The sequence below is a fragment of the Gallinula chloropus genome, assembly GCF_964237585.1.
Source record: "Gallinula chloropus genome assembly, chromosome: 15".
Classification (NCBI taxonomy): domain Eukaryota; kingdom Metazoa; phylum Chordata; class Aves; order Gruiformes; family Rallidae; genus Gallinula; species Gallinula chloropus.
The window spans coordinates 905,738-922,176 of record NC_140100.1 but is presented as its reverse complement, the minus strand read 5'-3'; the positions used below and the strand labels follow the sequence as shown (position 1 = coordinate 922,176).

Sequence of the window (16,439 nt, the reverse complement as noted above, 5' to 3'; positions counted from 1 at the left end):
TGAGCAGCCCCAGCTCTCAGCCTCCCCTCCTGTGGAATACGCTCCAGTCCATTTACCAGCCAACGCTGCACTCCCTGAGTCACGTGTCTCCTACTAGGGAGCCCAGAACTGGGCTTGGTACTTCATGTCAGACCCCACCACTATTCTTCCCTTGGCTGGTGTGTCAGACTCATCACCACACTACTCCCCAGGGCTGAAATGCTGCAGTCATCTTTTCTCAGAGTGGGAAACTCCCATGGTGAGTGATGAAAAACCACGTGGCAGCGGAACTGTAGGAGGCTTGCGTATAGGTGAAAGTTTATGTGTTCAGAGCTGAGTTTGGTGCCTGGCTTAAAAGCAGTGACTTCAGCCTGGCTGTCAGGAAGCCAGCTGCCTCAGTTTATATACCATACAATGCTCCAGCTCAAGTATGGGGCTGTTCCTGTAGCAGGAGCTGGGATACCCACTGAATGACCTCTGCTTACTTCTTCACAGAAGCAGCTCAAAAACTGCTATTCCTGTTTGCCAAAAATTCCAAATTACCAGAAGAGAAACTTTACTTTCCTGTTTTGAAGAACTGTGGCACACTTTCCTTACAGTGTGCCACTGGGTAATGACATTCATGGCAGCGTAGTGCTGGACATCTCACTGCCTGCTTTACCAGGTGTCTTGGTGAAACATCACTGCACACCTCTCCCTGAGGCAGCCACAGGGACACCACACCACGCCCAGGATCACAGGGGCCTTGTGTCTGTCCTGCAGGATGAAGACAGTAGCTTAAAAGAAATGAGTGAGTGGAAGGAAGTCCTGGATAATATTCTAACCAAAGTGTCTCACGCTACAAACTCTGAATTTAGGGGTAAAACAACAAGTTAAGGTATAGAGGTGCAGAGCAGAACTATTTTGCAGTCTGCTAGCTGGCAGCAGTTCAGAGGACGGGACAACCCTTTGTTGCTGCTGTGCTATCAAGTGTATTCACAAGCTGCCACACTAAGCAGATCCTACCCAAGCACTGTGTGTGTCTGAACTACCAGTGGCGAATCTCTTGGTGTGAAATCCAGCAGTCACTGCAGAAGTGCTGGCTGAGAGGCACTGTGGGGCACCACAGCCTGTAAATAGCACAGATCTAGAGCACCCTGCCTGAGAGGACACCACATCCAACTCACCCAGAACTGGGGTTTCTGCAGCTGCAGTTACCTCCACACTGTCAGCCAGGACAGGCACCCGAGGAGAGTTTCAGGCACTCCTCAGAAGCACAGAGGCAGGGGGTGTGATTTCTCCACATGAAGAGCATCCCTTGCTCAAAGGGAATTACTATCCCTGTATTGTACAGAATGTTGCCCACAAAAAGGCACTGACCTGACCAGCCCGCCCTGGCTACCATCCCTTCACACTCCCAGGGTAAGAGCTGCCTGTCTCGTGGGCAGCCTTGAGCAGGATGTCATGGCTCCAAAGCACACTCCCCACTGCCTGAAAGGATTTGTGCAATTTTTCCAATATCTATAACAAAATTCACCACTGTATCCACGCTGGGCTATATTACAGATTTATAAAAGCAGACACCTACAGCACACAATGGAGTAACAAAATACAGAGGTTTATTGACAATTGCATGATTTATCATTTCTTTTCCAATCCCCTTCTGTTCTGGGGAAATGTTCTTACCAATCTTACTTTCAAGTTGAAAACATTGTTTAGATTCCAAAGAAAAAAATCCAAGAAAATCAAGAGCTTCACTAATTTAAGGCCTAGTTGGAGGTTGCTGTTTAAAACACAGGCACTACAGCCAATGCAAATCAGGTTCTAAAAGATGCCTAAAAGTCTAAACTCAGTATTACAAACGGCACCAATTACACCAGACCCATCGATGCAGAAAGCAGCCTCTGGTTGACTTTTCCACATGGCAGCCTCTTAAAACCCCATCATGTACTGGAACAAGGATCTGAAACAGATGTGTCTGAGACCCAGCCAGAGGCTAGACAGCACAGACTGTAGCTAATAAATACATGTTTGGAAGTAATATAAATCCATTATGGGGTTGCAGTTCAAATCACTGACTTATTTTTCTAAGGGGACAAGTAAAATGGAGCTCCAAATCTGAAAGGGACAAAGGCATTGAATTCCCTACTTTCCATGGCCGACTCTACCCTTAGCACCACCCCTTATACTCCACTTTCACTATCTGAAAAAGCTACAAAGTCTTCATGCAGTCAGTCACTTCTGACATCAACTGAACTGAGCAGTCTAGTAAGCACTATAGTCACAGAGCATCTTAGCACCTGGCCCAGAGACAGTCCCCACCGGACAGCAAGTCCCAGGAAACCTGGGCTAGAACAGCAGTGGATGTGCACAGATAAGGCCACTTGTTCTTTGGTGTACCTGAACAACTCCTGGTTTGATATGTCAGATTTAAAAAGTCACTATTAAATATATTGAAGAGCAAGCACCTAATGTTAACATTCATTTACCAAAGCTCTGGATACGATCAGAAAGTCTATTCCAAGGACAAATGATGGGAGCCACCCTCCTCAACAAACAGTTGTGCAAAACATGCACAGCTTCCAAACATGATTTAAGACAGCCAGCACAACCAGAAGGTTTGTATTGCTAAAGTCTTTGTTTCTCCAATTAGGATAGTCTACAGCATGTCCCAAAACAACTACAGCCGTGGCCTGGGGAGAACCCACATAGTTCTCCCAACCTTACCAACAAAAATCTGAGGCAGTTAAAGGCAAATATAAGGCTGACCAATGAGAAGAGAATTCACTAACAGAGTCAGCACAGACAAACAAACAAAAAATGCACTGTGGTGAAGACAGTCAAGGGGTTCTGGTGTCTGCAGGGCACAAAGTAAAAACCTCTGCAGGAGCAAAGGCATTTCTATGGACGTTGGGTCCAAGCTCGCTGGCTGGACACCCTGGTACATTCTCCACAATAATGGTACACTAAGGTCCTTCTGTTCCAAGAGCACCATAAAGCTTTTGTTTGCACCCACATCTTTACCAGAAAACGTGCAGGCACTCCAACAGGATACTTCCAAGTACAATCTTGTAGAAGCACCTACGTGAAACAGTACACTGAACTGATATGGTCACTTGACAAGAACTAGGTGTAGTAATCAGCAGATTACTGAAGGCATCAGAAAGGCCTGAATACTGGGGAGGGAAGACATTGATTTTCATTAACAGATGATGGTTTGTGAGTATAAAAGAAACTTACAGCATGTTTGGTCTTGTATCAGCATTATGTGCTGCAACACAAGAAAGGAGAAAGAGAGAACCAAAGACTGAAGACACTCAAAACCACGGCAGCACTACTGGTTCCAGTGGAACGTATTTACATCAAAGTGACTGCAAGTTGACTCACACTGTGAAGCTGCATCCTATTGCCTGGAGGGAAGCATCACCTACCTGGTGTGCTTCAGAATCTTCCAGGTGTAACCTCCAGGTCTCCACCCATCCATAACATTTTGGGTGTTGACTGTAGGGATGAGCCTGACTCCACAAGAGTGTCCTGAGCCACTAGCTAGCTAAGAATGGAACACTGGATGGACTCACCACAAAGTAGCACTGATCTTTCACAAAGTTACACTAATGTCCCCCTCTGCCACCCACCCAGGCAGTCCAATACTCACATCTTCCACGGGGCACCCTTTCCCTCCCCAGCCCTCCCTCCCCAAATCATCAGGTTACCCTTCCTACACGCTTCAGCACAACCCTCATCTGTCTGCCCAAGAATCTATCCACAAGCAGTAGTCTATAAACTGACCTTGCAACCACAGACAAGAGTTTCTGTGCAGACTCCGTTAGTGAAAGTGAAAGCTGAGCCTAATAGAAAGCAATGCTGGATTTGCCCCCCGGGGGATTGAGAACTTTGTTGTGTGAGCGTGGCCTTGGCCCTAACCGCGGCTCGTGATTGTCTATCTTGGGTTCTGGCTCCTTACGTGGCTCCTCTTTGCACAGGTCTTTTTTCTCGCCCCCATCTTCCAGCTGTGGTTTGATATTTTCTGTAGCTGAATAATAAAAAAAAAAAAAATAGATCAGATGAACTTGCTGTTCTGTAGCACACAGAGCACCTCATCTTCTGTGGGCTGCATTATTCCCCCTCCTCCCACCCTGGCACACTGAGGTTTCGCTGTATCTGGTAATTTTTCCTGAAGGAAATAGGTGCTGAGGAAGAGTTTCACTTCCCACAACACCTCCTCTCTTCCTTCAGCAATCTTTCAAATAAAGATATGCAGGCTAAGCACTGTACCTTCAGAATTATTTTGGCAGTTTCAGGCAATTAAGAGATGCAACATACCAATGAATCCTTTCATACTGAGCTTGAAAGCAGCATTCCCATCACTCTTTAAAATTAGCCAGCTGAACGAGAATATATTTTATCAGCCAGCTATTTGTTATTTACAACTACAGGAGGCCAAGATCACACACATGAAGGAGATGGCAAGGGAGGTAGAAGCATTCTGATAGGATGTTTTTGTAGATATACACATTCCATATACAACTATACACACACACACACACACACAATCAACCAAATGATACATACACACTCTTGATACCAAGAGTTATGACTGTTGCGTGCTCAGTGAGAAAAGAACCATTTCCTTGGGAGAAGGTTAAATTTCTAACAGTTACATTCTCTTAAACACCAGCCTTAGTCTTATGTTTTTAAGAGGAAGCACAAGAAACTATTCCTCAGAGCTACTGTCTGCAGAGAAAACAGAGAAAGGAATTTCTCTTGCTGACCTTCCAGCTTCTTTGGTGTTTCATCTTCTTTCAACACAATATGATCCTGCAAAGAAACCAAAGCCTATTTAGTATATTATCACTCCCAAAACTTTTTATAAAGTTTTCCTTTTTTCTGTTCTGGTTTATACATTTAACATGACAAAAGCCAACAGCTGCTGATGCTGTGTGCAGCCCTGCACCCCCCTCCCCACTACATAATCCAAGAACACCGGTGGAAGGCAAAATCCGACGTTATGTCAAGGTGCACACCTCAGACAACTCACTGTAACACAGATGAAGATGTTACATTAGTTCACGACAGACCAGAAGCTTTGGAAGCATTTTTCCCTCTTTTTTTCCCCAGTCTAATTAAAAGTTTTACTGCAAACTACAGAGCATGAGGAGATCTGCTGTAGCAAAGATAACAAGCTATCGAAAAGAGACTTTACAAATAACTAACTGGAAGTTACCCCATGCATAATTCAGGTCTGTCATCTTCAAAAGATTACAGGTATTGCACTTTGGCAAGGCTGAGCTGCAAGCTCCCTGGCAGGAAAGGAAGGCTGAATACCTTGGGCTTGTTTGGGTGTGCTCGCACGACACTCGTAGACACGGGAGACCCAAAGATGTCACTTGTTTTCCCACCGGGTGGGTTCATGCGTGGACGGGGCTGAGCAGAACCAGAATCCTCAAAAATACCACTTTCTTTTCCCCCTGCAAGGCAGTTGTTAGAATTTTTCTCTAAATGACTTAGTTTTATCACACTATATTAAAAAGAGAAAAAAAAAAGAAGAAAGAACTCCAAGCCTTCTAGAGTCCTACTGCCTTGACACTTATTTTTGCTTGCTTGAAGACACCAGTGTAAATCCTTTGTTCCAAGAATTCACTAGAGGATCTGGGACTCACAGCTGTACTAACTGCAGCTAGCTGACAACAGGGCTCTAGAATAGAAGCAGCTTCCTTTCATCATTTCCTAGACCTCAACTCAGAAAGAATCAGACTTGGATGATGTGCTAAGAAGTCTGTGAACGTGCAGATCAATGAAATATTCATATATTCAGAAGTCTAAATAGATTTATTGTTCAAGCACATCACTGTGTCCCACTTTAGGAACACGAAACCAGCCCAGTGGTGCTGGAGGAGGCGGCTGTTCTTACCTGGAGGGTTTGTTCTTTTTGGAATGTTTTGAGGTTCCTCTGATGCTCCAAAGATGTTGGACGCCATCCGGTTGGGCCTGCTTGAAGAAGAAACTTCTTCTGGACTCCCAAAGAGATTGCTAGAACCTCCTCCTGGTGGCTTCAACACCCTACATTGCAGAACAAAAGCAGCAAGATACAAAAGCTTGTTTGAAGTGGGCAGTGTTTCATGTACTTGCTGTTCCCCATACCATTCTCCACTCCATGTTACAAATAACCTGAAGTAGGCTGAAATCAGAAGAGCAATTCTGCTACATCCATGCAGCAGCTAAGTTTCAAGAGCTGGTCTAATAAAATATTCTCCAGATGAACACAGAGACTCCCAATCTGCTTCCTCATCAGCCAATTCGATCACTACATTATCTACAGCTACTTGGAACGGTAAGAAGAAATGGTTATGCTAACTGTGGTGTTCCAGAAGCAACAGGAGATTAAGGACAGACATGTGACTCTGGTTAGTACTTTAAAAATAACCATTACAGAATCAGACTTTCTGCTAAACTGCACTTACCACCTTTCATCTGTGATACAGTTCAAACTGACTTTTAAATATAAGCTGACATTTCATAAGCACTAAAAAATGTGGTAGTTTCAACCATCAGTTATCCTATTAGCTGCTGTGGAGTTTAGAACAGAAAGGCAGAGTGCCAAGAAGCCAAATCGTTAGTGGTCAAGATGCAAATCCATTAAGACCAAAGCTCTGTGCCAGAGAAGCATCAAATGGGTCCTCATAAAAACTGGAGGTTACAACAGAAACAGACTGACTTCTTGGAAGCCTACCAAAAGTCAGGCTGCCTTTGTGTAATAAGTCCACAGTTAACACCAGCCTTGTTCAAAAGGCTGATCTGTCCTGAAAAGGAACTGAACCAGTACATGAGAATACAACCTGTGGAATTAACTGGAAAATTAACAGCAAAAGCATGGAAAAATGATGAATATCTAGGTACCAAGAATAATCTTTACACTTATGTCTACTTGAAGAGTTACCCCCAATCTTTGCAGCTGAGTGGAAGCAGTGTCCTAGTTACACCTCTTCTAATCCGAGACGTGTTCTGGGACTTTCACCAACCTTTACTTTTTTGCAAAGAGAACAGCTATAAATTGCAAGATTTTTATCCCATTCCACCTGAACAGAGTCGAAATGTCAGTGAATTAATACAGCACATTCCCTGCACAAATCTGAGAGAGAAGCAAGACATTTCAGGTTAGGTGCCTGCCAGGCATGAAGAGATGCTCCTCTCAGAACAGAGATCTACTCTAGTTTAAAGTTTAATGCCACAAGAGCAGAAGTATCTGGCTGCCCTGCCAGAAAACAAGCCCTGTCAGCACTTCAGATCTCAGGATGCAGGAAGCAGTTCTATTTGCTTCCGAAGCAGAAAAGAGTTCCTCTTTCGGTCTGGGAGTAGTTGATACTGTCAGAACCAGCCTCAGAGGGACTGTCTTTACTGGCCAATTTCAGTATTTCAATGCTTAGGACAACTGTGGATTTAATTAATGCCTTTAGCTTGAGTCAGTCACTAAAATCTTAGCAGACAGGAGAACTGACTTGGTCAGTGCACAGGTAAAACCATATCCAAGCAGAAGGTTTATTTACAACAGAAGGTCTGTTCCACAGACTATAGATCCAACTGTGGTACAGGCTTTCCACGTACCTTAGAAGATCTAAAACTGCTATTCCAGCAGACATCGTACAGGCAAATGATGCATTTCAATTGCTCACAGTGGCCTGGAAACCATGAGGCAGCCTAAGCTTTTACACCAGGGAGATGGAAGGGGGAGAAAAGGGAACAGTAAAAAGCCAAACAACACTTAGAGGAGTTTGAGAAGGGGCTCCTGTTAAAAAGGTAGATCTGTTAGAATCCCTCACATAATTTAAGTGATTTCTGACCCATACTTTTCAGCTGTTCCTTTTAATGTACCTAGTCTTTCTTGAGTTCCAAGTATACTACTCTAAGTATATTATCAAAGGGATTGAAAGAAAGAGAAATGCAGTTTACACAGACAGGGATTTTACATTTCAGATTCACTCCATTTACCATGCTGCTTTCTTCACACATGCCTGCAAGCATAGGAAGGAATAAGAAAATAGCTACATTCAGGGTTTTTTGGTTTAAGAAAAGCAACTAGTCATACAAACCAGACTACTTCATTCTCCTACTGGATTTAAGATCTATTGCAGGAAAAAATTATAGAGAAACCCCATTTTAAGACTAAAAGTGTTAATTATTCAGTGAACAAGCTTAATTAAGCATCAAAAGAAGTCCAGCACTTATTTATCTTACATTGCCCTCCCATTTCCAGCTCAGTACTAAGAAAGCCCTACTGTTGCAATGAGTAAGTCAGAGGCATCACTTGAGGTGCTTAGGAGGCACTCTGAAATCAGCATAATAAGCAACCTTTTCTGCCAGCATCACTCAAAAGAATGCCTTGACTCAACATACACAAAGTGGATTGGCCTCTGCACCTTCAGAAACTTCCAACTGCCAGGAGCCTTCCACTTACTCCATCAACTTCAGTGCCTGTGACGCCAGGTCCGTAAAGCTCTACTGCAGAGTCAGGTAACTGGGACATCCACAGGACCTTCAAAAATAACACTGAGGTACTGCCACGAGGTCTTCAGCAGAGAGGACAGTTTTGTACTCCACTCCAGCCAAACTCTAGGAGAACACCAAGCTCTCTTCAAGACAACAAGAGTTAGCCTGGAACCCTACCCCCAGGACACATCATGCTGAACTTGGTAAGCCAGCGTGAGCTTCAGCAGAGCACAAGGAAAGCCAGCATAGGCTTTATAGTAATTTTACTCGATGTCCTCTTAGTTTATTCTGGTATTATGCCAGTTTACACAGATATCTTCATGTCTCACAGCCAGATTGAATTAGATCTTCTTTGTTCTTTTGGGAGAACGGGAGGGGAGGGAAGGTGTTGTTTCATTCTTTTAAACAGTAATGAAATACACACACACACACTGTTTTCTATGCAATCCAAATCTGCCTCTTCTCTCCCCCCTCTCCAGGAGATTTAGAAGTCTGTCAATTAATCTAGAACAGCTAAATTAAGAACCCTACCCTTTAAATTTAAAAGCCTCTACTAATTGCTTTGTTCTTTTCTGGCAGGGTTGAAGAATTTTAATTAGTTCTTGAGGTCCTTTTCCCCTGCATTCTAACACACTTGAATTTGCATGCCCATTCCTCAGCAAACCTTTCGGCTGACCTATGGAAAAGGTGCCAAGGCTTAGTCATTACTTCAAGATACTGACTATATAAATAAATCTGTTTTTAAAACTCTGCCTGAATGTTAAACACTGAAGTCCTACTGGTTTTCTGACAGCTGTGATAAAGTGTGTAAAACAGGGGAGTTGCAGTATATGCAAGAGGCCATCACTAAGGTGAGGAGCAGAAAGCCAACCAGGAAGCAGGCACTATGGTCTGGGACACCAAGGTCTGCAGCAGAGACCAGAGAGTCACTGTGGGTGCTCCTGTGGTTGGACCAACACAAACTCACGGCTCGTTAATAAAGCTCACTGCTTAGAAGATAAACAAGCTTTTAAATCAGTTCTGCTCTTGATCTGAAAGCTCTGCAATATTCTAACACAGATGGGGAGGAGGGAACACTTACTCTACGTTTCCAAGGTGACTGCATTTCACATTTTCACTTCCACACAGCAGGGGTAAAGCTGCTCATGTACTGGATGAATTGAGGACACACAACAGCAATGCATCTGTACAGCACAGGGCGACAGCAGAACAGAACTCTGTCCTGCTTTGCTTCCAGAACCACTCTTAACACATGCAACTCCCCACTTTATTTTGGAAAAGCAGAAGTTCCTTTAATAACGATGCTTTCTATTTTTAAGTCTAGGTAGTGAATTTGATTTGGCAAATTAGCTGTTTGCTCTATCCCTGCATGCATTAACTGGATCATGAGAGATACACCTCACTAAATTATGTCAGGGGAAGCCTCTGTTTAAAATATTTTCAGCACAATTTACTTCTACCAGCAATGCTTCTGCACTATTAATTCTCGAAACTCAAAGCATTTCTTTGTGATTCCCTTGCAAAGACTGTCACACCAGGAAGTGTTATTCCCTCCACACCCACAGCTGAATGTTTCTCTGAAACTTCCACACATGAATAAATGAAAAAGGATTTGCATTACCATCAAAGTTTTGTTCAGGGAGCAAGTAAAGCTCTGGAGAAAGCGTCCTTAAACTAAGTACTTTTTGCTTTTGATGGCCCAGGCCCTATGTCAACAGTCTCCACCTCCGGACCGCTCTGTAGGAGCCCCCAGGGCAGCGGGCAGCAGGCACCCTGGCTGTGCCCGGCCTGTTGGTACCACTGTGCATCACAGCCCGTTCCCAGGCGCGATGGAAACACGGGCACGATGCCCCAGAAGGGGCTGTCTGAACGCCTTTGCTGTACGGCACAAGCTGGAGGGGTCTGCACACCGGGCTCCAGCCAGAACCCCAGCCCAGGAGCTCGCCACGGCTTCAGAATCACCAGGAGAGCTGAGGTTTCCCTGGGGAGGGCGGGGCAGGTCACAGCTGGGAGCCACTGGAACAGACGCAAACCTACAGCACCCGTCGCAGTCCCGAAACGCCTCCTTCCCCCCGAGCACGCGACTGCTTTGCAGACGGGTTACGGACTCCGGCTCCGAGTTACAAGGATGCGCAGCCGCGTCCAAGGATAACAACGTGTTTCAACTGCACAAGGCGACCGCGAGCCAACATCTGCCTGCGCGGGGGCCTCCGCTCGACCCTCCCGGGGCTCCCCGGCGCCTCCCGCCCCAGGAGGCACAAACGCGGGGCCGGCCGGGCCCCACAGCACGGGCCCTCCTTCCTGCGCGGGAACCCCCGCGGGACCGGCCGCCCCCCGGCTCCGAACCCCCCAGCAGCTCTGCAGCCCTCCCGGCGGGCCGGGGCCTGGAGCCGAGCGCGCAGCCCGGCCCCGTCGGGAGCCCGGCGGCACCGCTGCTCCCCACGCAGCCGCTCCCGTGCCGTGGCCCCAGCTCCCCCCGGGGCGCGGGAGGTAAACTGAGGCACGGGAAGGTCGCGGGCGAAGCGGACCGCGCCGCCGCCCGGCATCGGCCTCCCGCGCCAGCGGCCACCGGAGGGGCGGCGGCGGCGCCCCCGCCCATCGCGACCGAACAGACGCCTCGGCAGGGCCCCGCTCCTCCCAGCCAGGCCCCGCTCCGCTCCCCCGCCGCGGCACACGGCCCCGCCCCGCCCGGCTCCCAGCCGCAGCACCCGCCCCCAGCGCCGCGCCGCAGCCCGAGCCCGCACCTCTCCCGAACAAAGCCCCGCACGGGTCCCGCGCCGCCCTCGCCGCTTCCCCGCTCGCCGCCCCCGCCCCTCACCTGGAGCTCGGCTTGGCCGAGTCGGCCTCGGGGCCCTGGAACATGGTGGCGCGCGGGCGGACAAGAGACCGGACCCCACAGCCCCGCGCGCGGCGCTCCTCCTCGGCTGCCTGGACCGCAGGTAGAGCCGGCGGGCCCGCCCTGCTCTACGATTGGCCGACTCTCCTGCCTATCACATCGAGCAGCCTATCGAACGCAGCTCGCCCTCTCGCTATCCCGCCTGCTCGGCGAGCCTCGCAGAGGGAGGGAGGCTTGAAACGGGCTCCCGTCGTCGTGCCCCCTCGCCGCTTCCTATTGGTGAGGCGGAACGCCCATCAAAAGGAGTGGTGTAGCCATTGGCTGAGAGGAGGAACGGGGCGAGCGGCGGGAGGGCATTTAAAGGGCCAGGTAGCGCAGTGCCGGGTGGCGGAGGGGGCGCGGCCCGGTAACCACTCGCTGCCCGGGGAGGGGATGCGGCGCGTGGTGCCGCCTGGCGGACAGACGACGGGCTTCGGCCGCGGGGGAGCGGCGGCGACACCCCCAGGGAGCCGGGCCCGGCCCGGCCCGCGCCCCGGCCGTGCGGTCAGGCCCCGAACCCAACGATGCAAAGCGGCCCCCAGGAGGGGCGCGGGCAGCTTCGGACCCCGAGCTCAGCATCGTGTCTGCCGGGAACCTCAGGGGCCGCCCGGCTGTCCCCGAGGGGCCGCAGCGCGCTCGCCCGCAGCGCAGCCGGGCGGGAGGAACCGGCCGTCCGCGGCAGCGCGGCCATCCGGCCCGGCAGCTGCCCGCAGCTCCCAGGCTGCGGCCGGGCCGCGCTGGGCGCCTGGGACACCGGCGGCCAGGGAGGCTGGAGCTGCCCCTGGGGCCTTTGTAACGCGACTGCTCTGAGCGTTCATTTAACGGCTCTACAGCTGTCCCCGGGCCCAGAGGTAAACTTGGAGGTGGCCAGATCGCTGCTTGTGTCTTTCAGTATTTAAACCAACCCCCAAGACTGCAGCGAGCCCAACGCACTCACTGCAGCGTGGGGCCCTGGCTCACATCGTGCCCCGGCTCACCTCGGGCCCTGGCTCAGCTCACATCGGGCCCTGGCTCATCATTTTCTACTTCTGACTCACTCTGTTGTTACAGTGTTCAGTTCTGGCAATTAAGGGCAAAATCAGATAATCTGTTTTCTCACCGAGTGGTAGGATTTGGTACCAGCTCTGACAGAGGGAGGGAAAGAGTCAGAAGTCTCGTTTAGCTGTGAGCCTTTGGCACAGCCCAGTGGAGGTGAACACGGCCCAGAAGAGCTCAGATGTGGCCATATCCTCCAGTGTTCTCAGGACCCACGTGGCAGAGCCGAGGCCTCAGTCTCTGGCTGGAAAGGAAGCATCAAAGAGTATTACTAGAAAAGGGTGTTTTTTGGCTTTTTAAAACATTCATCCAGTTTAAGAACACTTCTGTGCTTCCCCAGTGCATAATTAATAAAGCTGTCATTGAGTGTTGCAGAGACTCAAATCCTAAAGGTGTACAAAAAGGAATCAATGACAGATCACAGGATAATTCAGCCTGAAGGAGTTCCAGGTTTGTGTGTCAACCTCCTGCACAAAGCAGAGAGCTAGATCAGAGCAGCTTCCTCTGGGCTTCATTCAGTTTTGTCTTCGAGCTGCAGAGCCTCTCTGGCCAAACTGTTCCTCTTCCCAGTTGTCCTCAGGGTGAAGATGATTTTCTGGTAGTGGCCATACAAAACATGGTGTTGGCTCTGGCTGGGATGGAGTTTATTTTCTTCCCAGGAGCTAGGAGGGGCTGTGTTTTGGATCTGCAATGCTGTACAGCAAAATAACCCAAGCAAAACCTCTCACCACGGTGACAGTCATGAAAATTCTGGGATGGGATAAGTCAATGGAAGTTATGCCAATGATTTTCCCTGTGGAAAATTTGGCCTTATGGACAAATTTTTATTCCCCACCCCCAAGGGGCCATTATTCTGTAAATAAAGGTTAAAATCTGTCAGGGCATGAATGGCAAATAACACGCTGGACATAAGTTAGACCAAGTATTAGTATGTATTTATGCACAAGAATAAAAACAGCTTTACAAGTTGAATTGGAAATTTAAACAGAGGAAGTTTAACAGCTTTTGTATATTATATTAAATAACCAAAACACCTTTTTCCAAAATTGGTAAAGAATAAATAATATAATTTACAATATGGTACAAAAAATAATCAGTAAGGACAGGCATTCTGCTTTATACATACACTATATAGGTATATTTATAATCTATAAAACAAATTCACATCTCAAACAAGCCAGAAACCTTAGATGATATGGCTTAACTATTATTAAAAGAAACAGCATTAAATTTTGCTGCCAGAACCATAAGCTCTAAAGCAGTTATCATGTTTCAATAATTAATGATAACTTATTGCCGTAGTGCTTGCCAAGGTTTCACTTAGTTAACATTTACAAATTGCTGTGAAATTAAGAGATTCAAAGGTTTGAAAAGGTTAAAAAAAAGTGCAGTACTTTCCTTATAAATGCATCTGAAATCTGAGTGTAAAAACCAAAATGCAACTTAATTTCCACTCTGGGATCTGCGGATTCAGTGAGATGTCCTTACAGGTGAGATTTGATCCAAGCCGTTTAATTCCATTAAAAAATAGAGAGAGAGGTGTCAGGAGAAGTCTGAACGATGCTGTATTAATAGCAATTAGTATTCCTATGCTTAGTAGATTTAGTGATAAGGGGTAAAGTGAACTGTGTGGGTATTTGGGATGCAACACCCAGCAAAGACCCAGTCAGAGCACACAGGCAGATCTCATTCTCAGTACTGCTTCTCACCCAGACTGCAGTGATGACAAACTCTGCACTTCTTGCCACTTGCCTTGCTGTACTCCTCAGAATGTCCTCAGTATTACACATAGTCACCAAACCAGCCTGGGGAAAGCCTAGAGTAATTAACACTAGGACTGGAGGTTGTTGGTGTCCACCTGCCCTCTCCAACCAGCTAACGAAGCCGCGCTTACCTCACCAAGCAGCCCATGTGCACTGCAGTGTAACCTGCCTGAACCTTCCTGTAGGATGGGCTGACACTGTTACACACAAGGAGTTTGTTACTTTTGGTGGGGAAGCTGAAACAATAAAAACTGGATTTGTGTTTTACAGATATATATATGTGTATGTATGTACACACACCCAACCCCACACCCTTCCTGCACCTCCCCCAACTTGTCACTTGGCAACCTCAGGCACAGACTGATGACAATTAGCACTGTAAAGCACATCCACCTAACCCCCAGAACTGGTGGAATCAGAGGTGTGTTTAAGTGAGCTTTCACATAGTAAAGATAACAAATTCTGCATCAGTTCAAAATTACCACAAGGATCCAAGCTGCTTTCAAGTTCTTCCCCCTCTGTGACTGACTTGTCCCGAAAGGGCTCGATGATTAACCTGCAGTTCCCCAAGCCAGGCATTTCTGCCACCACATTCTGCTCTGTAATGGCAGCTTCTAAGAGGCTGATGCCAAACATTTCTAACACAAGACTGAGTGCTGAACTGACCTCTGGATTTCCCCTCTGCTATTACTTAGTGGTCCAAGTTTACCTGCAAAGGTTCAGGCTATCAGAATTCTCTGATCTCATGGCATCAGTAACACCAGCTGCTATGCTGACTCCATTCAGCAATGGTTCTGCTGCCCTAGGGCAGCTGAAAGGGTTGAGAAGGGGCAGCCTGACAGCCCCCTGTCTCAGCCAGCAGGACGCCTTCAGACACTGCCACTTACTGCCAGCAACCTCAGAGTGAAACCAGGGACATCCACCCCATTACCAGCACGGGTGAAGATGACAGAGTGTGTGTCAAGCTACACTGGAGACCATCAGGCTGGTCCTTCAATATTCAGAAGTTTAACAACAAGAGTTCAGATACTTTCTTTTTATACAGTACTTGATTAGAATGCATCACATCTCCTGCATGTCCTGTAAGCCACAGCCACAGCTGGAGCCCTCTCCTTTTGTCCTGCAAGTCCAAAAGATTTTTGGAGGTACAGCATAATGTAAGAAGCCACAACCAAGAGGAAACAATCTGGGAAAGACTGAACCAAAATACAGCTCAAGTAAGTAAAATTTTAGAGGTTTTAGAGGGAGTGACTCTTGAGATTAATGTGTATATCCTCTCCATACCAAATCCTCAGCATGATACACTCCCCCAACCCCCTCAGCTTTCTTTTTTCTGACAGCCTTCACCTTTCAGTATCCTAGGGTTACATGATTTCCTCATGTTTGCATCAGAATTCTCACAAAGGCTCTGTAAGAATAATGAAAGAGAAATAATGCCAGAAGGTCCCAACAGCCCACATGACATGGGTATGAAATTCTCCACCCTCCTAGTCGTAAGTGTTCTCTTGCTGGTGACACAGGTTTGCCTCCCTGCTGGGAACCTCCAGGTGCACTAGCACTGGTTTTACACACCTGTGCAGTTCCTATGCCCCAGAGAACGCAGCAACCCGACACGGGGGGTCTTGGAATGTCATCCAAACCTCACTCCTCCTGGAGTGAGATCAAGAAGGTTGCTCTGGGCCACACAAGGTACATCAGAAAACCTGTTGTATTTTCTCTTCCTGATAGAAAGCATAAGGCAAACTATATAGCAGTTAAAATAAAAATAATCTACATGAAGCAGGTAAGGTGACTGGGAAACAGCAAATCCAATCAGTGCATCGTGAGCCAGGTTAGAGTAAGAAACTCCCAGTCAAATGCCTTGTAAAAGTAGCTAAAGGCAGGTAGAACTACATCCACCCAGCATAGTGCAAGTTGGGAAAATGAACCCCTGATAACAGCCTAAGGGATGGAAAAGTTTTGCTTATTTATTAGTAATATAAAGGTGAGGTTTATACAGGACCAGCCCCTTGGGTAAGTTCAGAGCTACTTAATAGCCAAGGGACATCCTCTTACTAGAGAAGCAGACAAGTGCTTAAAAAAGGGGCACAGTACAGGTATTCTCTCTCATGACTGGCAGGAAAGGAAATAGGAAAAGTCTCCTGAGTTATAAAGGTAGAACTGATGGACAACCAGCTGTAGAGAAAGGAACTTCATATTCCTGTGAACCCACTGGTATCAGGATCTGGGTCCTTCAAATGTTAAAACACAAACATTAAATGTGTAGGGATTTCATACAGGGAGTCCAAATCCAATAGTACCTGAGGGTGACTATGAAGAAAAAT

At 47.4% G+C, this 16,439-nt stretch overlaps 1 protein-coding gene across 1 annotated transcript; it reads right to left on the bottom strand.

The window, feature by feature from the left end:
- Nucleotides 1–2,973: 2,973 nt before the first annotated feature.
- On the bottom strand, nt 2,974–11,331 carry JPT2 (Jupiter microtubule associated homolog 2). The gene is made up of 5 exons (XM_084271055.1): nt 11,261–11,331; nt 5,870–6,018; nt 5,284–5,426; nt 4,731–4,776; nt 2,974–3,991 (listed from the first exon to the last, which is right to left on the bottom strand). Exons 1-5 carry the CDS (start codon nt 11,302–11,304, stop codon nt 3,807–3,809), a joined length of 567 nt encoding a protein of 188 aa, XP_084127181.1. The 5' UTR covers nt 11,305–11,331; the 3' UTR covers nt 2,974–3,806.
- Between the last annotated feature and the right edge of the window lie 5,108 nt (nt 11,332–16,439).